Here is a 20,659-nt window from a genome sequence, read left to right as displayed (position 1 = left end):
TGTACCTCCTTAATATTTTGAAAAAAAAAAAAAAGAAAGAAAAAAAAGTGACAATTAAATTTTTAAAAATCTTACTTTATAATAAATCAAAGGATTTGCAGAAGAGAAATCTAACCTTTTAAAGGAAATAGTAAATAAAACGCGAAAGTTTCAATTTGCCCTGTACTATTTTAAAACATAAGTTTTTATATACATATAGTCTTTAATATCAAGTATAAGATAATAATTACTAGTATGAAAGTATACTATAGAAAATGAATAGCAGAAATACAGACTTACTTTTTGTAGAGAAATTCTCCAGCTGCTACTGCTACTGGCCGGTGAGCTGAATAAACCAGATGATAGACATTTTCACAATCTTCTGCAGTAAGAACTTCTTCACTACTCCTAAAAAGAAATGAGCAGTAAAAGGTGTTTTTTTTTAAGTAATGTCATAATTCTAAATGCATTAAGAGTATAAAAATTCACACTCAGACATTTTTTAAAAAACTGTAAACAATAAATAAAGAAACCAACTTCAAATATTGTCTGCCAGTAAAAGCTTATCCCAACCAAAAGAACTGAGTACTATATTAAGATAAAAGATAAAAAATAGTAGGTAAAATTAACAGTGAATACAGAATGTAAAAAACGAATGTTTAACAGAATATCACATAGATGCCAAAGAGAAAGGAAGACAAAACTAATGCAGAAAGTGGCAGCATGCTAAGAACCTAGAGTTAATAATCACAGATAACACTGCATATATTTCTTAGTAATATTAAGGAACACAATATAACATTAAAATATACTAATGCCTTTATCTCACACTGATAAAGAATACTTCATCTACCATGTACTGAATACCACATAAGGCAAAAAGTGGATTTTCCAAATAATTAAAATTTAAGTGACAAAGATCTTTAATTGTAATCATTGGAAAAAAATCTTACTAAAATGTAGTGCTCATTTTCCTAATCTTATGCCTGAGAACACTGCATAGATAGCTGAAGAACACAGATCCTTTTTACTTTTTGGCTTCCAGAACTCTGATGTCAAAGAAATGTTACTTCTTTTTCAGAGAAAAAGAAACTACACTGTGAAAATTCAAGTTTCAAAGCACTTTGATTTAAATTACTCTATGTATAATACTTGATTGTTTTGGAAAAACCACTTGTATCTTTTTATAACCAAAAAAACACTGAATCAAACCAGTTAAAGTAGTGAAAATCTGTGGTAGCTCATTCATTTCAACTTTTTGAGAAGGAACATACCTAACAAGTTTAATTATTAGGTATATATGTGGCTGAAAAAAAAAATCAACATAAATGGCTATGTCTATTATTACCTTTAATAAAAATATCAGAAACAACAAGATATTCATAGTATATTATGGAGGAAGGGATAAGCTACAGAAATATATCCAGAGTACTGTTTTTATTTCAGAATTCTTTCAATATCTTTACATGTATATGTTTATAGTTTTAAATAAATTAAAAATTAAGGAAACTAGCAATAGTTAATAGACTGCTCAAAAAGCCCCTACGTAAGTGTATTCTCCAAAAATGTCAATGTATCTGGAACCGGCCGGGCGCGGTGGCTCACGCCTGTCATCCTAGCACTCTGGGAGGCCGAGGTGGGTGGATTGCTCGAGGTCAGGAGTTCGAGACCAGCCTGAGCAACAATGAGACCCTGTCTCTACTAAAAATAGTTAAATAAAAAATTTAAAAAATTAATAAAAAAGAAAAAAATATATATCTGTAACTGCCTTCCTTTTAATTACTGCAATGTAGTCTATTTCATATAAATGGGGATAATAACCACCACGTCACTGGGCTGCTGTATTAAATGAGATAATCCACATAAAGTGCTTATATTAGGTATTATCTTATATACTAATTTAATTCTTCATCTATTGACAAAAATCTCAGTTGTTTTCAAAATTTTGCTATTATAGGCTGGGAGCATTGGTTCATGCCTATAATCCTAGCTCTTTGGGAAGTCAAGGCAGGAGGATCACTTGAGGCCCGGAGTTCAAAACCAGCCTGGGCAACATAGCCAGACCCTTTCTCTACAAAAAAATACAAAACTCAGCCAGGCATGTTGGCATGTACCTGTAGTCCCAGCTACTTAGGAGGCTTAGGCAAGAAGATCACTTGACCCCAAGCGGTTGAGGTTGCAGTGAGCTATGATGACACCACTGCACTCTAGCCCAGGCAACAGAGTGAGACCTTGTCTCAAAAATAAAATTAAAAAAAAAAAAAGGCCGGGCATGGTGGCTCACGCCTGTAATCCTAGCACTCTGGGAGGCCAAGGCCGGAGGATTGCTCAAGGTCAGGAGTTCCAGACCAGCCTGAGCAAGAGCAAGACCCGTCTCTACTAAAAATAGAAAGACATTATATGGACAACTAAAAATATATACAGAAAAAATTAGCCGGGCACGGTGGCGCATGCCTGTAGTCCCAGCTACGCAGGAGGCTGAGGCAGGAGGATCGCTTGAGCCCAGGAGTTTGAGGTTGCTGTGAGCTAAGCTGACACCACAGCACTCTAGCCCGGGCAACAGAGTGAAACTCTGTCTCAAAAAAAAAAAAAAAGTCCTAACATACCACCCAAGTGATTAGAATTGAGACAGCACTTGATAAATGTTTATTTTAAAAAGCAGAAAACAAGTGTTGGCAAGGATGTAGAGAATTAGAACTCTTGTACATTGCTGATGGGAATGTAAAATTGCACAACTTCTGTGTAAAACAATATGGCAGTTCCTCAAAAAAAATTAAACAAGATACCATATGATCCAGCAATTACACCTCTGGGAATACACAAAATAGTTGAAAGCAGGGACTTGAACAGATACTTGCACACCCATGTGCATAGCAGTGTTATTTACAATTGTCAAAAAGTAGAATGAGCCCAAACTCATTCAGGGATTAACAAAGAAACAAAACATGGTATACACATACAATGAAACATTATTCACCCACAAAAGGAGCAAAATTCGGATACATGCACTATAATATTGATGAACCGTGAAGACATGATGAGTGAAGTAAGCCAGACACAAATGGACAAGTATTTTATGATTTCATTTATATGAAATAGGCAAATTCATAGAGCCAGAATAGAACCAGTGGTTACCAGGGTCTGGGGGGAAGAAGTAGTGGGGAGTTAGTGTTTAATAGGTACTATATATATATATATGTGTATATATATATATATATGTATATATATATATACACACACACACACACACACTCAAAAATGGTTAAAATGGTTTTAAATTTTATGTTATACATATTTTACCACAAATTTTTTAAAAAGGAAAAATATGAATAACATTTCTAGATATTAGCATATTAGATATTAGCATAGTTGAATATGTCTTAAATTCAGACTCTTTACAGGTACTAAGAGAAACATAGCATAGAAGTGTTAGTAAATGCTCATACTCTAAATGTGTGATAAAATATAATAAGCACATTTTTAATTTTAAGAGCATCAAAAACAGTAAAATAGGAAGGAAACTGGCCAAGAGAATGGGAATACATGAATTCCTAGTTCAGTTAGAATTTCACAGGTTCTATGGTTCCTTCTTCCTGTGTTTTCTCAACTTTACATGAGCAAACTTCTAGCTGTATAACCACAGGATTTAGGCTATTAAAATCTATACCTAGATGATTTTGAAGCAAGTGCTGTAATCTATTATTTAGATATCTGCACATTAGTCCAGATATGCAATAAATACATACTTACTGTAAAACAAGAGTGAGTAATTTTATTGCTTGTACTGCAACATCATATTCTTTGTCAAGGGTCATAGACACAATTCTATCCTAAGGACAAAAAAATTAAAATATTTTTAAAAGGAAAGAAGAGAAAAATATTTTCAAATCATAGGTAATTTTTAAATACTTAAAGTAATACGAACCTTGAACCGACTGGTAAAAAGCTCCAGTTTGGAATTCAGCTCTTTGTTATAATAAAGCCCTTGTAGAGCAGTAAGACATTTGAGTCTTACTTCACCTTGCTAAAAAAAAAAAAAAAAAAAAAAAAAAAAAAAAAAGGAGAAAATGCATTAAAACTATGTATATTCAACCTGAATATGTATACAGTATTTTCTACTTTAAAGTTTTAAACATGTTTTATACAACAGCAATTCTTCAGAAACTGTTATCGTTGATAATGCAGAAACAGAAATCAGTACATACACTTAAGACTAAATACCTACGGGGTTACTATTTCTGTAGGTCAAATGATAGTTTTTTGAAAATTTGTTTAGAGCAGAACTATTGAGAAAGACAACAGAAGCATATTTCACAGTAAATTTTCCTTTACAGAAAGTAATGTTTGGAAGGAATATATATAAGGAACTTCTTCAAGGCTGGTAAAGAGGTAGCCTAAGAGAACAGTAGTTTAATGAAAAAAATAATAAGTTAGAGACCAAATTGTAAGGTATAATCTGGTTAAGATACATGAATTTCAAAGAGAGGATCAAAATTGAAGAATTTGAAAAAAATATATTGCACTCAGCTAACGGATTAAGGGGTCATCTCAGTGCTCTGAGAAATGCTTCACTATTACCACTTACATGATCCTAGTATTTCTGCACAAAAATCAATTCACAATTAAGGTTCAATCAGTAACCCGGATTTTAAAAATCTAGGGAACTTTATGTGATCGAGACCAACTTTTCATAGAGCAGATACAAAAGAATAATGGAGAAAGGCTTATTAGTAATGTGGCCCCAGGTATACATATAGGCAGATAACTCATGAATGAGAGCTGCAGATAGCCATGCCTTGTGTAGACAGAAGCAATCTGTAGGGCACATCTTACCTTATCATGCATAGTCCAACCAACGTATTTTAAATAACTGTCATTAAGAAAGGCATCACTATACATTTTCATCCAAATGCCAATCTCTTCAATGCATATAGCTCGGATTTCAGCTATTGCATCGCTAAATAAAAGAAGGAAAATTATGCATAATTAGTGCCACTATACCCAGGACTTACCACTTATTTAAGAGATGCCAAGGACTCCATACCTACTATAAACATAACAGTATATCAAGTATAACTGGGGATTAAAAAGTAGAACTGAAGCATGGCCCCAAATGCCAAAAGCTTACAGTCTAGGTGGCAAAGCATAATTACCAACACATACATATTTAAAATTAAGAAAAACTACAAACAAAATCTCATCCCCACCTTTTTACACCATACCACATCCCAGCCTTTGCTCATACTTGCTGGGCATGGTGTGTTCAGAACACACCAGGCACACTAGTCTGACTAGAACATAATTTTCCAGGTGAGAATTACTTATACATATCATTGAGGCCAAGCTCAATTGGGATTTGAATGTCAGACTAAATGATTTTAAATTCATCCTGTAGGTACTGGTAGGTCATTTAAGACAGAAGAATAACACAATAAAAGGACGTTTTAGGAAAACTGCAATAATCTCTAGGCATAAGAATAATGAGGTAATAGACTAAGGTAATGGTGACAACAGAAATGAAAATGTAAGAATGGACATGGGGACATTACAAAGCAAGCATTAACCTGATTCAATACTGCCAAGTTGAAGAAATGTGGGAGAAGCTGAATAAAAATACTATCAACATTTAAGAATACGTTACAGCAGAAATTGTATAAGATTACCTATTTTGTTCCTTTGTTCATTCAAAATAGCAAAAGAAAATATCTCACTTTAACCTATCCAAACTTTTCCACTGATATGCAAGTGGAAGAGAGTTAGGAGTCAGCACATAAAGTCTCTACTAATATAGTACATCCAAAAGCAATTAAGTATTTTATGCCCTGACTCCTAATAATTGCAGTAACTTCCTCTGGCTGGGCAGCTACAAGTCAATCACACCATTACTCGATTTTTCAGATGGGAAACATCAAATTCAGAGGAGTTAAATGACTTGATCAGAGTGACTCAGTGGCTGAGCTTAGATTCTAACATTGATCTATTATACCATTCTTTCCACTAATTTATATAGCATAAACCAATAAACATCCAAACTTGCAGAGTAAAAATTACATAGTGCTACTTATGAAAAAATCATCCTGACTTACCGGTATCTATGTACAAACACTCCTTTAAATATTGCATTCATCATATTCTCTATTTCATCTTGATTTTCCTGAAGCTGTAAAGAACACACCATTTCTTTTCAATTTTAAAGGAAGACAACCAAAAGAACATTAAAAAGTTGTTACAAGCACCAAAAAATACAAGATTCTCCATTATTTTGGTGGTTACATCTAATTTTTAATTCTACTAAACAACAATAACCACTCAGAAAAACTAACAGTTGTACATCAGGTTGCTACAGTTTCTTGGTACCTGAAATAAAATTTGACTTGGGTTTTAATATTTAGCTGGTAGACTAATTCCTTTCTAATGCTTACAAAATTCCACTGTATAACGGAACTGTAAAGAAATTTGTTATGTAATTTTTATTAATACTACAGATCGTTTGTTATATAACATATTTCTTCATATCATAAAAGCTTAACAATTTCTCATTATCTTGATATTTAGTCTGAAAAAGAGTCATGTTAACTAGTGCCTGCTCAAAGAACAAAAGGAATTAGAATAAAATAACCAGGTAAAGAAATTGTCTCCCTGCTAAACTCTTTTGAGGGAAAAAAGATTGACCTGAAATAATCAAGTAAACATTTCAAATATTGGATAACTAGTATACTCACATAAATTTTCAATTCAGAGCTTGGGAGTTAAGATTCTTTTACAATCTAAGGATAAATTAGCTTTTATATCATATTCTGTGCTTTTGTAAAATCTATTTTTTCTTTGCATGAATATAATGTATTTCCAAATAAGGCCAACAAAGGCACGCACTTCTTATATACATTAGCACAGTCAAAGGTGCAGGATGCCTTTCAACGTGTTTAAAAACATAACCCTAACCTAGTGGTATACTTGTACAGGAATTTTAATCTCAAAGCCCTTTTATCTTTATCTACTCATTCTATGTGCACAATCCTAAACCTGTGTCCAAGAATTAGGCCATAATTTCAAGGACTCAGACATGCTTTATACTCACAAGTCAAACAATGAAATTTATTAAGAAGCCAAAGTATCCATTCATAATTTCAAATTATATAAAAAAGACGAGGAATTTAGGCATCAGGGAAATGAGAAGTATTTTTCTTATTTTTCTAGAATCAGAGTATATTTTTACAAGTTATCAATGCTTTCAGAAGTAACCAATTTAAATTTACAGCTACTCCCTCCCCCCTAAAAAAATTCAAGGTCAGTTTATGGATTACCATGACAACTATTTGAACTCAACTGCATTACTAATGTTTTTGAGACTTCAGACTTTGCCTACTAGAAATGAAAAGAAACATCTCCATTGTGAGATAGCAAAATATGTTATCACCAATGAAGAAAAAATTTAAATTACAAACACCGTGTCAGTGGATTTTATTTACTATTATTTAGCATAAGGCTGACAAGAAAATACCTTCCTCATTCAAAGCTAAATTTGGTGGGAAATCACTAATGTTAATATACAAAAAAAACTGATTTAGATGCCAATAAATCACTCAAAAGCTATTTTTCAAAATGATTTCACATTATTGCAAAACCTCATTTCATCCTAACAACAAGGTGTGGGGAGTTTTTCACAATAAAGATGAATAATATGAAGGTTTACAACAACTTTTCAGACTGATCCAGGTCTCCTTACTTAAAGCCCAGTACTCTTAATACTAGTCCATGCAGATAGAAAAGACACACAAGGTAATGTTAGCATGGTTATTCAAAACTTTAAGTTAGACACATAACCTGAAATATGCTAAACTTAAATCTTTCAAAAAAATACTTGAGGTACTAACAAAGTTATATCATAACTAATGGTAACCAAGTTGCTCACACATTAATAGCCTAAATGTTCAATATAAAAGTATACCTCTTTCCGCTTTTGTAGCAGGAGTTCTAGCCTCTCATTGGCTCGTTTTCCAATCATTTTATTCCGTTCTGCCTCATATTGCCTTTGTGTATTATCCATATTAATGCTAAGATTTAGTGCCACATTCACCAAAGCTGTCATCAACTTCATAGCTATTTTTAAAAGGATAAAATGTTGAAATTAGTCTAACAGATGCAAAAATTTACAATTTAAGATCAAATTAAGCAGAGATGAGCTGCTCTGCTTCTAACAGAAAAGAAAAATACAGCTGCTTGCTACAAATGACAACAGTAATAAAACAACAGCTAATGTGTATTGAATACTTACTATATGTCAGTCAGTTACCTATGTTAAGTACTTTCCATGGATTATCTCCTAATCCTCACAATTGTATTCAAAGTTAAGAATTATTCCCATTTCACTCATGAGGATATTGAAGCTTGGGGAGATTAAAAAATTTGCCTCAGATTACAGTTTGTATAAGTAGTTAAACCCAGACTCGAAACAAGGGAATCTGACTCCAAACTTTGCTTAAATCCATTTTATAATATGTCCCCTGAATGATCTTTTTCACTGATCAGGATTCACCTTCTGAGTAAATTTTAGTTCATACAGAAGTCACTTAGCTCTCTCAGCAATTAAAGGGAACTTGACTGCTTTATATCAAATTACACTGTATAAAAATGTTAAAGAGTGTTTATCAGTATTTGTGTTCCTTTACTCTGTCACATATCATAAGGACAATGATGAGATTGCGAAGAACAGATCTACCTACATGAAAGTCAGAAGTACAAAGAGTAAAATGTCACTCATTTAAGTGCCTTTTCAGAAAACTTCCTCCAGATCCTACATCCTGTTACTGAACTCTTAAGCCTGGGACAAGAATCTTATTGCCTGGGATTTAAAATTTATTAATTGAAAGATCTGATCACTTTATGTTTTCTTTAACTTGCTCCAGACCATTTTGCAGACTTGGTGCATTGCATGATACAAGTGACAAAACTACATCTTAATTTGTGGCTATCAGTTCTCTTAAAGAGAGACTTCACAGTTTTCTGCTCTGTGCCATTTCACACCCTGAGCAAACCAGCTGGTCACTCTGATCTAAAATAAATTCATTCACCTTGTGCCATAATACTTGTTTTAATTTACTTTTAGCCATCAAATTCTTGACACCAAATACCACATTAAGTACACAAAGCAAGATCACATTCACATTTTGTGATTCAACATCTGAAAGCAAAAATGGTGAAACTATGAGAAAACATCTACATTTTATTTTTAATAATGGAAGACTCAGAAGTACATCTTTAATCATAGTTTTAATTCTGTGAGAAAATATTCTAAAGAAAAAAATCCCCACAGTTAGAGAACGAAAAGTTTTTGTTTTAGAAATCAAAATATCATTGAGGCTTAGAAGACTGTAATAACAAAGCCCACTTGATTTATTCAAATTCAAATCAAAAAGCACATATTCAGTAATAGTGTATCAGCAACTTTACCTTTAGCACAAAAGATTTAGGTGTAAAAATATAACTTGTTTCACTAAAATGTAAAGATCAAAGAATGTGCCCTGGCTAAAGTTACCCAAAGACACAAGAAAAATCAACCTTTTGTTGTATGATTAAAAGAATGAGCACTGTCCAATAGGGGCCATCCTACCTGGGGGGGCTATCCATATCAGAGACAAACTATAGGGTCATCGGGATTACATATCCAAAATGACTGTGACAGTTTCCCCAAATGTGCTGTCAATATCTTCCCCTGATAACATATCTTCCAAGAACCCAACACATACCTATTGTCTAATTTTCTCTTATTGTGTCATAGTATTCAAATACGTTTACCACAAGGAAATCAACATATACTAGCTATGGTATACCTTCATAGAATCAAGACTAAAAATATCATCCCATTTCCAGTAATTCACAGGAGGGTTGGGGGTAGGCAAAGTGTCCTCTTGGCAGTCACTTTATAAGTAAGATTAATTAACTTGCGTCACTATTATTTCCTTTATCTTTTAATGAGAACCTTTTTCATCTCTAACCTAAGGCAATACGCAGAAAATATTTCTAAATACTGACCTGCCAGGGTGCTTGTATGTCGAAATGCTCTGACTTGTGAGTCAGACAATCCTGTAAGAAGTGAAATGACTGTATCCATCATGTATTCATCATATATGATGCTATATTGACATTGTCGTACTAATACGCCAATGAATTCACAAAAACTGGATTTGAACTTCTTCCACTGAGGACCAGCCATGGTAAGTGGATAATCTCCACTATCCTAAAACAAAAATTTAAAACAGCAATTTTATTCAAAATGCATGACTTACAATTTCACTGTTTTAGAAATACCCTAGGCAAAAGCAAGGAAAGACTCCTTTACTTAACCTTTCTTCTTCAATAAATCCTCAAAGTAGGCAGGGGAATAATAGGCAAAGGTAGGGGTACCTCTGAAAACTTGTGCTTTTTTTATTTAAGACCAAAATAGATATGGTGAATTCATTTTAACCAATGAAAATACATACCAATTACTCAGAGGTTAAGAATTGAAAAGGCATCCCTCATCAAAGCAAAACATTCTTCTGATAAGCACAGATATATTTATTAAACTCCTTTAAAACAAAAGTAGGCCGGGCGCGGTGGCTCACGCCTATAATCCTAGCACTCTGGGAGGCCGAGGAGGGTGGATCGCTCAAGGTCAGGAGTTCGAGACCAGCCTGAGCAAGAGCGATACCCCGTCTCTACTAAAAATAAAAAGAAATTATCTGGCCAACTAAAATATATATAGAAAAAATTAGCCGGGCATGGTGGCGCATGCCTGTAGTCCCAGCTACTCGGGAGGCTGAGGCAGTAGGATCGCTTGAGTCCAGGAGTTTGAGGTTGCTGTGAGCTAGGCTGACACCACAGCACTCACTCTAGCCCGTGCAACAAAGCAAGACTCTGTCTTCAAAAAAAAACAACACAAAAGCAAACCAAAACCAAACCCAAAATTGTATTTTTAAATGGATTCAAAATGATAAAAATCATACTCTCAGCTAATCTAATGATGTATGATCTATAAATCAACAAAAGATTACAATGTATGTTTTCATTAGCTTCATGACATCAAATAGTCAACAGATATAAACAAGCAGATAATTTTTTTAAAGAAATAGAAATGTAGCTAGTATAGCCTTGAAAGAACTGGTACTCAGGTTTTCCCTTATACAATGACTGAGCGTTCTCCAGTCTCAGGTTAAATTGAGATTCTCCACAAATCATTAAAAACAAGTCCTTCAAAATAAAAGCAGAGACCAATACCATATAGAAGTAATTTTATCAGTACAATTTATTAAGTTTTAACAATTAACTGTTGTCACTAGAGCATTTGTTTTCATCTTAAATCATTCCATATAAGTTGAACTGTGTCTCATCTGAGAATAGGGTCCTAATACTCCACAAAAAGGTTTTCTTTGTATTTTCTCATTAGCTCATTTAGTGACTATATTGAAATATATCATCTTAATTGTTGTTAGGAACTTGGTTTGCTGGCATTTCAAATCATACTTCAGGATGATTATCTCAAATAGTTGTTTCTTTTTAGTAAAAAGGTTCTCAATAAAACATTTAATATTAAAAGGTTAAAATATCATTACTCATAATTACCTCTCAACTACTTGGGGACTGATTAATAGCACTTAGTGATCATCAAAGTCATTTTAACAACTCATCTATCTTTTAGAACGATAGCTAAAAGTGCCTTCAGAGTAAGCAAGAAAAAAATGACCAAATAAAACTCAAATAAGATAAGGTTTTCTACTTGAAAATTCACAGTGAAAAGTTTTAGAAGAGTAAAACTACTGGTGCTGAAATACAGCTGTGAACCAAACAAACACAAATCCCTTCCTCCAAAGAGCATACCTTCTAGCAAATCTACACATGTTTTTATTGGTAACAAAACTTCAAAGAGATCACTGTGATAAAGTATCAACTGAGTACAGCCCTAGGGAGGTAAGGGGAGGGGAGGAGAAATCAACTCAGTCTAAATTACTACTCAATACTGTTTATTCTTGTTATTCATAGTTAAAACAGTTAAAACATAAAGGATTTTTTTTTTTGAGACAGAGTCTCACTCTGTTGCCCAGGCTAGAATGAGTGCCTAGCTCACAGCAACCTCAAACTCCTGGGCTCAAGGGATCCTTCTGCCTCAGCCTCCCAAGTAGCTGGGACTACAGGCATGCGCCACCATGCCCGGCTGATTTTTATATATATATATATATATATTTTTTTTTTTTAGCTGTCCATATATTTCTTTCTATTTTTAGTAGAGACGGGGTCTCACTCTTGCTCAGGCTGGTCTTGAACTCCTGAGCTCCAACGATCCGCCCGCCTCGGCCTCCCAGAGTGTTAGGATTACAGGCGTGAGCCACCGCGCCCGGCCTTAAAGGAGATTTTAAATAATAAAATGGTTTATATATTCCTTTGCCTAAGCTACCTGGTTTCCCAAATACTGCGCAAATCTTCCTTTTACAACATTCCAGGATGTTATATTCTATTATATTCTTCCTTGAAATTTTAATTTTTGACAATAATAATAGCTACCATTTAATAAGTTCTTGCTATGTTCCAGGAATTGTAAAATGCTGAGCAATTTTCAAACATTACTCAATTCAATCTTCATAACAGCCATATGAGAAAAGTATTACTATCCCATTTTACATATGATCAATCTGATACTAAGACAACTTGCCCAAGGTCACACAGCCATCATTTGATTAAACCTAATATGCTAAAGCTCTTATCTCCAGCACTAATACTTAGAATTCAAGAATACTTTAGAGAGGAAGTCAAAATCAACATGCATAAAATTATGAAAATACAGAGTAATAATTTACCTCATCAAATTCTTCAGTCATTTTTCGAATTATCTCAGAGTTCTGCATATGTCTAAACATTTCTGCTGTGACAACTCCTGAAATTTGTAAGTGTCAGAAGTTAATACATGGTGTGATGAAAAAAAGAGAACTTCTAAGTCACTCTCTAACATTAAGAAGTCTACAGTCACACAATAAAGGCATACTTCTTCATCCTATGATCTTTACCATGATACTCAAATCTATAAAGCACAAACAAATGCTACTCTTGACATGCACAAGAAAACAGCCCCACTCTTCTGACAGCTATCTTTCCTCCTAGCAAAATTAATTTTAGTCATTTCTACCTGACTTGCATTACTCATGCTATAATATTTGTACTGGAGCTTTGCCCTATTGACATAAAATATGTGTCATCAAGGGTGATACAGCATCCAGGGTAATATCTGAAACTTTGAGGGTGAACCTGAAGATAGAGAAAAGAGTAACAGAGTTCATTTTAGCCAGGCTTCTTTATTAAGCACTGTTGTATGTAAGGCAACTATATCCTAATATCCTCTACAAGGGCAGTTACTTGCAGTTCCCACCCTTCTTGAAGCCTGTAATCTAGCTGGAAGTTAAAAATAAATAATAATAAAAACAGAAAGAAAGCAGGTAGGAGGAGGAGGAGGGGATGGGCATACTTTTAACTTTGACTCAAATGGTACAAAAGCAATTTATGTAACCAAAACGTTTGTATCCGCATAATATTCTGAAATAAAACAGAAATAAAAAGAAATAAAGTATTAAAGATAGTACATAATAAATACCCTGATGAGTGACAATGCTAAGAAATACCATAGTTCAGACTGCCCCCCAAAAAAAACCCCACACGTTAGGGAATCAAGAACTATTTCAAAGAGAAACAATTTAATAAGGAGCTTTAGAATCTTAAATGAAGATATGAGGGGGGAGAAAAAAAAGGGTACACAGTAGAAATAATAAAAATTAGGCAGGTGGAGATCAGACATCAGAAAAGGAATTTCTAGAAAAAAGTTATGTTAGGAGACAATGCAGGAAAAAGATGTACATGAACTTTCACGGATGGGGCATCATATTTACCAAAAAGGCTGGGGGAGGGAGGGAGAAGAAAGAATAAATGTAAAAAATGGACTCTTAAAAAAACTGTATTTTTATTGCTGGATTACTTATTTGCTTACCAGTCTAATCACTATGAATATCATACATATAGTAACATCTAAAAGAAGAATGTCTTGGTACAGGAAGATGAGATTTATAGATAAGAATTAGATATAACTAATATAAATTTTCAACTGACCAGAGCTATATTTTGTATATGTATACATTTGTGTGTGTGTGTACACATAGCTGTACAATCCCTGCTTCATAGATGAGGAAACTAACGCTAAGAGAAATTAAATAATTTCTCCAAAAACAAAAAATTTCTCTGAAATTATTCACCTAAATCATGCTGCCTCCCCTAGGTGAGATCAATATTTAACGGTGCCCTGGAAGAGCCCTTACTTACCACAACCTTAAAGAAACAAATAATTGTTTTAAAAAATTGACAAATTCAGAAGGAAGCACTATTTCTCTGGCTCAAGAAACACACTCTGAAAAACCTTTTGAAGGGCTTTTGCTTTTAATCTAGAATCACGTATATCTCTTCAAAACCTTCCCATACTTTGTACTCAGATACAGTATACTTAGCAATGCTAACGAAGCAAAAGTAACTCAATCTCTGAAACAATTTCTATGAAATAAACATTTACATATAAATAAATCTCATAGCAAACATACTGTATACATTTTGACAATGCCCCATTTCTAAAACTCCTCCCCTTCTCATAAACCACATGACAACCTGAGACAAAAATGAGCAGAAAATGATATCAGAGCAGAAAAGAAAGTAGCTGTCACAAACTCTATTCATTTAATTCCTGAGGCAGGTGTGAAGCCACCATTAGAACATTAGGCCAGAACCCACTGCCTTAAAAATGTGGGAGACATGAAGCAAGACTGCTAAAACCTGGTAAATTGAAAAGTGACAGCTGGAAAAAAAGAGGAAACACCATTGGTGGCAAAATCAAATGGAGCAGTCTGGAGCCATTCAATGTAGGGGCAAACATCCCTGCATGCTTCAAGAGCCCCCAAAATCATCACTGTATTACAATAGAATAACTGATGCTCATAACAACCAACCTGAGTTCACAGGAAAAATTTAATTCTATCAAAATAGTTTCCTGTTCATAAGTACCTAATGACCTTGATTATAAGGTAAATTCCCCTTTACGGAGATTGCTTGATTCCAAATATAATGGCAATGTTCAAATATATGTGACAATTTAAGTTTTCAACACCTTAAATTTTTAGAAATCTTGACAATCTGCTTTGTGACAAGGTACATCCAAACGTTGAATCAGCAAGCTCTTCTTTTATAAACAAATTAATGCCAGAAAAGGAATGAATCTAATACAGGAAAAATTCTTTGTGGCCTTGTTTTAAGACTACAATTCAGAAGCCTAATTAAGAAACTCAACCCGATGGAACTATACTATAAAAGGGAAGACTGAAGATAAAACTTAAAATTTCAACCCATCAAATTACTTCTGGCACCTATTCAGTTGTTCTGTACTCGATCTTCTATTTGTAAAGAATCTAACACCCCGCTACCCAATGTAAAATTTCTCTACCTTTTAGAAGAACTGGCAATTTCATTAATACCTTCCTTAACTTACTTACTTACCTACTTACTGTTATTCATGGCACTTTTTAATTCCCTACACTTTACAATTCCCTGCCATTTGAACCTGTATATCTTCATTATCTTCCTCATCCCTTCTTAATCCATTTCTTTGTTCTTAAAATCAGATGCTGAAAGTAGGAAATATATCTAATAAAAGTAACATAGCAATTATAAACTACTACGTTTTTAGATAACTTTCACATATGAATACATCTTTGTCAACAGACTCTCATTCTCTTACTTTGTTCTTTGCTCTTTTTTCCTTATACATTTTGCATAGATATAGTGCAAATAATTCAATACCTTGGCATTATTTTCCATGTAAAGTGTTAACATCTCTTTAGATGGAACAAAGAAAGAAGTGACTATTTGAGATATTCTGCTTCCAAAATAAACATATCTTACCTTTACAGCCTGAACACTGAATAAAAAAGTTGATAAGGTCAAGGAGTGCTATATCTCGGTCATGCTTGTATGATTCTATCCAGTCATCTACCACCGACTACAGCAGAGGGAAAAAAATAAAATCATTAGCTTTTTCTAATGTTCTCAGAATCAATTAAATCTGATAAAAGTCATAAAAATTAACATTATATAGTATCACATTGCTTTAAATTAATATATGCACTTATATATTAAAATTTAAATTATAATTTTAACAAGAAAAAAGAATCAAATTCAACTGCCTGATAGCGCAAAATAAGAACCTATTTATTTTCCATTAAAAGGAATCTGGGCCAGACGTGGTGGCTCACACCTGTAATCCTAGCACTCTGGGAGGCCGAGGCGGGGAGATCACTCAAGGTCAGGAGTTCGAGACCATCCTAAGCAAGAGCGAGACCCCGTCTCTACTAAAAATAGAAAGAAAATGATGTGGACAGCTAAAAATATATATAGAAAAAAAATTAGCTGGGCATGGTGGCGCATGCCTGTAGTCCCAGCTACTCGGGAGGCTGAGGCAGGAGGATTGCTTAAGCCCAGGAGTTTGAGGTTGCTGTGAGCTTGACGCCACGGCACTCTAGCCCAGGCAACAGAGCGAGACTCTGTCTCAAAAAAATAAAATAAATAAAATAAAATAAAATAAATAAAAAAATAAAATAATATAATATAAAATAAAATGAATCTGAAAACTATAGAACTCAATTCTATGAAGCATAATTACTTATTATTTCTTAGTGACATTAAACACATCCTAGAAAATATTAAAAGCCACATTCATGTCTCTCATTGGCTGAAATATTATATAACACTGCAATGTAATAAAAATTTTTTAAAATTTTAAGTGAATGACCAGGTTAATGAGGAAATACAGAACAAAATAACAGAATTTTGTTCAACAGTCAGCAACAATAGTCCCATATTAATAAGAAAGGCAAAACAAAGTCTAAATAAAGATCAAAAAAAGTAAGACAGTTCATGGATCTGGAGGCTTAATATTGTTAGACACCAATACTCCTGAATTAATCTACACATTCAGAGCAAGCCCTATCAAAATCTGAGCTGGATTCTTCACAGAAATTAAAAAGCTGATCCTAAAATTCTTATGGTAATACAAGGGACCCCGAATAGCGAAATCAATCTTGAAAAAAAAGTTGAAAGACTCAAACTTCATGATTTCAGAACCTACTACAAAGCTATAGTAATCAAGACAATGTATTACTGGCATTAAGAACAGACATGTAAATCAATGGAATAAAATTGAGGGTCCAAAAATAAACCCTTATATTGATGGTTGTTTGTTTTCATCAAGAATGCCAAGACAATTCAATGGGGAAAGAAGAGTCTTTACAAAAAAAATGGTACTGGGACAACTGGATATCCTCATGGAAAAGAATAAAGTTGGAGTCTACCTCACACCATACACATAATACTTAACTCAAATGGATCAAACATCAAAATGTAAAAGCTAAAATTATAAAACTCTTAGCGGAAAACAGAAGTATACCTTTGTAACCTGGTATATTTGGCAAATCCTTGCTAGTTGCTTGTCCAAAAGCACAAGTAACAAAATAAAAAATGAATTCAACTTATTAAAAATTAAAGCCTTTTGTACTTCAAAGCATTTCATCAAGAAAGTGAAAACACAACCCACAAAATGGGATAAAATATTAGCATATCACATCTGATAAGGGATTTGTGCCCAGAATAAATAAAAACTCTTACAACTCAGTAATTTTTAAAAAAGAACCCCAACAACCCAATTAAAAATATGGGGAATGGATCAGAATAAACAGTTCAATAAAGAAGATATACAAATAGCCGAGAAGCACATGAAAAGATGCTAAAAGTCATTAGCCATTAAGAAAATGCAAATCAAAACCACAATGAAATATGACTTCACACCCACTAGGATGACTATCATAAAAAAAACAGACAACAAGCATTGGCAAAGTTGTGGAGAAATTAGAATGCTCAAACACTGCTGGTGGGAATATAAAAAATGGTGCAGCCACTTTGGGAAAACAGTTTGGCAACTCCTCAAAAGGTTAAATATAGAGTTACCACACTGTAATTCAACTCCCACGTATACATCACCCAAGGGAAATGAAAATGTATGTCAAACCAAAAGCTTATAAGAATATTCAAAACAGCATTCATTATTCACAATAGCCAAAAAGCAGAAACCCAAATGTGTATCAAGAGATGAACAGACAAAAAAATGTGGTATATCCATACAACAGACTATTCTTTGACAATAAAAAGAAATAAAGTTATAATACAATCCAACATGGATGAACCTTGATAATACTATGCTAAGTCAAAGAAATCACTCATAAATAACCACATACTATATGATTCCATTTATATGAAATATCTACAATAGGCAAGGTTATATAAAGTAGATCAGTGGTGACCTAGAGCTGGGGATGGGGACACGAGTGCTAAAGGGCATGAGGTTTCTTTCTGGGATATTGAAAATATTCTAAAATTAGATTGTGTTGGCCAGGCGTGCTGGCTCACGCCTGTAATCCTAGCTTTCTGGGAGGCCAAGGCAGGAGGATAGCTTCAGCTCAGGGGTTCGACATCAGCCTGAAAACAGTGAGACCCCATCTCAAAAGACAAGAGACTAAAATTAGATTGTGATGGTGACTGTATAACTTTGTGAATATACTAAAAAAAACACTGAATTTACACTTGTAAAGAGTGAATTTTATAATATATGATATGTATTTCCAGAGTTATTTTTTGAAAGATAGGACAGAACTAAAAACTAAAAGTAGTTATTATATTCCTTTGGAGGCAGAAGTGGCAACCACAAAACTGATTAAAAAACAATTTTTCAATAAAGCAAATCAATAAACTCTGAAGGATAAGTAACAGCTAATGTAAAAAACAAAAGGTCAGAAGGGGATAATGTTTGCAAGCACTAAATATGGAACTTAGGTACAGACAATGACTAAAACATGTAGAATTTAACATACAAAAAGGATAATATGATTACACAATAAGGAAAAATTAAGGAAATAGTATCTAAAAATTACCTGGCTCAAATAGACTAACTGGAATTATTCTAAAACTTTACTTAATTGCTACATTTGAATCCTTTTCTGTATTTTACATCTTATTTATGTTAACCAACATAGTTTATAAAAGAAACATGTTTAAGATTTTTCCCAAATATGATATGGGCAATAAATAGCAAGAGAATATGTCAAGGGACTGTGATGATTTTTAAAAATGGCCCCCAATTTTTTCACATTGCTTCCCAGTAAGAGGTAAGGTCTATGTCTCCTTCTCTAGAACAGAGCACAGTGATGCTTCCAAAATTGGGTCATAGATGGCCATGCAGCATCTGCATTAGTCTCTTGGAGCACTAGCTAACTGGACACTACCTCTCAGGACATTTTCTCTCAACTCAGAAGCCACACTGTAAGGAGACCAAGCCACACAGAAAGGCCATTTGTAGGTACTCCAGGTAATAGTTCTGGCTCAGCCCAGCCTTTGAGTTACTGCAGACTAGGCAGCAAACATGAGTAAAGAAGATTCCAGATGATTATGGTCCCTAACTGTGTTAGCACCAGGCATCCAAGCAGCTCCAGCTAAAGCCCCGGTCATTGTGGAGCAGAGATAAGTCATCCCTACTTAGTTCTGTCTGAATTCCAGACCCACGGAATCATTAAACATAATAAAATGGTAATTGTTTCACATCATAAGTTTGGGGTGGTTTGTTATGCATCAATAGATAACTGGAAAAATGGCTACTCATCAATAAAGACACAAAAATATGTAATGAAATCTTACAAAGAGACTACCATATAACATTAAAAAGTAATTCATGAAGATCAAGTACAGTCTACACTGTATTTTATTGCAGAAGAATACAAGTCTTCTACAATAATGTAAGCTATCATATTGAAATATGTTTAGAATTTTTAATCATCAAACAGTATGCTGAGAATTTATTCAAGAAAATTCAACATCTATTATAATTAGGGGGTGTATGCATATTTTCTCCTTTCTTAAAATGTAAGAATTATTTTTTTAAATGTCTAGTTTATTTGTGGTTATGCCCCCCTTTTCATTCTTTTTTTTAAGAGATTGGTTAGGTCTTGCTATGTTGCCCAGGCTGGCTTCGAAATCCTGGTTCAAGCAATCCTCCTGCCTAAGCCTCCCAAGTAGCTGAGACTACAGGTGTGCACCATCACACCCAAGAACTATTTTTAAACCAATAGCCAGTCTTTTATTTATTGACTCTCATTTATAATTATTAAGATAGGTATATCCTGGGCATGTAAAAAAAAAAGAATACATGATCCTTCATCAAGGAATTGAGAATCTAAGTCAGACATATATGTAATAATAATACAATATGCTAAGAGCAAGAAACACATGGGAAAGGAGAAGGAGATAGTGTCTGAGACTGCTTTTCAGAAGAGTGAGGTTTGATTCACTCAGTACTATTTGATATGAAAGGGAGGAAAAGAAAACTATTCCAGACAACAAGAAAAACAAAAAGGCCAGCCTGGGCGCACAGTACATACTATGGCTAGAAAATAGAAAGCATGCCATAAGGAAATCTGGGCTAGAACTTTTAGATAAAAAAAGAACCCTTGGAAGTTTCTAAAGAGGGGATTTCCTCAATCAAGTTTGGTTTTAGAAAGGTAACAAATGGGAATACACATAA

At 33.8% G+C, this 20,659-nt stretch overlaps 1 protein-coding gene across 4 annotated transcripts in view; it reads right to left on the bottom strand.

Moving 5' to 3' along the window:
* Window positions 1–20,659, bottom strand: part of STAG2 (stromal antigen 2) — a 125,399-nt gene that overhangs the window by 43,016 nt on the left and 61,724 nt on the right. For all 4 annotated transcript variants that reach the window (XM_045538455.1, XM_045538458.1, XM_045538457.1 and 1 more), the window contains 9 exons: window positions 15,940–16,036; window positions 12,810–12,886; window positions 10,012–10,216; window positions 7,928–8,079; window positions 6,066–6,139; window positions 4,813–4,936; window positions 3,905–4,003; window positions 3,730–3,809; window positions 280–387 (listed from right to left, as the gene is read on the bottom strand). In XM_045538455.1, the coding sequence (XP_045394411.1) occupies window positions 280–387; window positions 3,730–3,809; window positions 3,905–4,003; window positions 4,813–4,936; window positions 6,066–6,139; window positions 7,928–8,079; window positions 10,012–10,216; window positions 12,810–12,886; window positions 15,940–16,036 (1,016 nt within the window). The remainder of the gene's footprint in view (window positions 1–279; window positions 388–3,729; window positions 3,810–3,904; window positions 4,004–4,812; window positions 4,937–6,065; window positions 6,140–7,927; window positions 8,080–10,011; window positions 10,217–12,809; window positions 12,887–15,939; window positions 16,037–20,659) is intronic.

Source organism: Lemur catta, chromosome X (genome assembly GCF_020740605.2).
Source record: "Lemur catta isolate mLemCat1 chromosome X, mLemCat1.pri, whole genome shotgun sequence".
In the NCBI taxonomy this organism is placed as follows: domain Eukaryota; kingdom Metazoa; phylum Chordata; class Mammalia; order Primates; family Lemuridae; genus Lemur; species Lemur catta.
The sequence above is the reverse complement of the archived record's forward strand: the minus strand, read 5'-3'. Positions and strand labels throughout refer to the sequence as shown.